We start from the raw sequence: 1315 nt of genomic DNA on the forward strand, positions 1-1315 counted from the left end.
GTTATTTTATTTATAAAAAAAATATTCAAATTATAATTTAAATAAAATTTGATTTAGAATATCTCAAAAACTGATAAAATTTTCATTAGAGTACAATAAAAAATTCGAGCATAATTTTTAGTTATATATACATAAATTTATTACTAACTATCAAATAAATAAATAAATATCAAATAACACCAAATAAAAAACTCTATAACATAAAATCATCAAATGTATATAAATATATATGAATACAGATGTTTATATGTAACGAAAAAAAAATATTAAAACAAAATATTTAATTTTTTTATGATCAATATTTTAAATATGAGTTGCATTTATTCTATTCTATCCTATGTTTATGCATATGTTGTATCGATACAAATGCACGTTTTGAAACTTGCATAAAAGATTTCAATGCATCTGTAAGAGGGCAGCACAAAACAGTGAATTAAAAATGAAAAATGAACGAAAGGAGCGCTACAAGCAAAACCGGTCGACGTGTTCTCAATATGAAATTTTTAATAGAAAAAAAATATTATTTTTAATGTTCATTTTAAATAAAATTATTCAAATAATGCAAATATTTCGATAAATAAAAAATGAAAGTTTACCTGTTTCTCCTTATGTACAGAATGCATCGTCGGATTCAAACTGTAACTGCTGTATCCAACCTCTTCTAACTGACAGGGGGGGTTCAAGGTTTTAATTTTCAACAAAACGTCATTTGTCGCTTCATAGTAATTATGCACTCACTTTCTCGACACTATCACCTTATAAATTTTTTTTTTTAAAACAAAGAAAATAATTTCTCAAACACATTTCTAACGATATATTCAAGAACGAAATTGTCAATCACGAAACAACCGCATGGCATGGCGACCGCGGTTACAACTCAACATATACAGTGTTTTAAACGATACGTCATATCCTTGATCTTTAATATTATTGGTTAATTTTAAAAGATTCAACCAATCAGCTTTATAATTTTCTTACTACGCGGGAAAGTAAAGTAAACTTTATTAAAAATATTGAAAATGGACTTAAAAATTATATATTAGCTATGTCGTCGATAAATTTAAGATAAATTAAAAAAATCTTATAAATAAAAATATAAAAATTATTAAAAAACTTAAAAAAATATAAAGATATACATATAAATCATTTAATATAAATTGAAATTCTTACGTAAAATATAACGTCGCCATTATTTCACTAGTTTGATCGGATTCATATAATTAAATTTAATTAAGTTATTATTATTTAAATAACTATATTAACTATTCATATATAATATGTAATATATAATATATAATATATATATATATATTAA

The 1315-nt window shown here is 22.4% G+C and overlaps 1 protein-coding gene and 1 long non-coding RNA gene across 4 annotated transcripts in view; one reads left to right on the forward strand and one right to left on the reverse strand.

The window, feature by feature from the left end:
- The window catches only part of LOC102674938, a 13900-nt gene extending 13229 nt beyond the window's left edge, over window positions 1-671 (forward strand). The window contains exon 2 of the long non-coding RNA XR_422665.2: window positions 592-671. This is a non-coding gene — a long non-coding RNA (uncharacterized LOC102674938). The remainder of the gene's footprint in view (window positions 1-591) is intronic.
- LOC116186455 overlaps window positions 1-892 on the reverse strand; it is a 143037-nt gene extending 142145 nt beyond the window's left edge. For all 3 annotated transcript variants that reach the window (XR_004151455.1, XR_004151456.1, XM_031513717.1), the window contains exon 1: window positions 597-892. Coding sequence is in view for 1 of the 3 variants with exons in the window: in XM_031513717.1 (XP_031369577.1) it covers window positions 597-623 (27 nt within the window). In the remaining 2 variants the exon portion in view is untranslated. The remainder of the gene's footprint in view (window positions 1-596) is intronic.
- Between the last annotated feature and the right edge of the window lie 423 nt (window positions 893-1315).

This window comes from Apis dorsata, unplaced genomic scaffold (genome assembly GCF_000469605.1).
Source record: "Apis dorsata unplaced genomic scaffold, Apis dorsata 1.3 scaffold_710, whole genome shotgun sequence".
Lineage (NCBI taxonomy): Eukaryota > Metazoa > Arthropoda > Insecta > Hymenoptera > Apidae > Apis > Apis dorsata.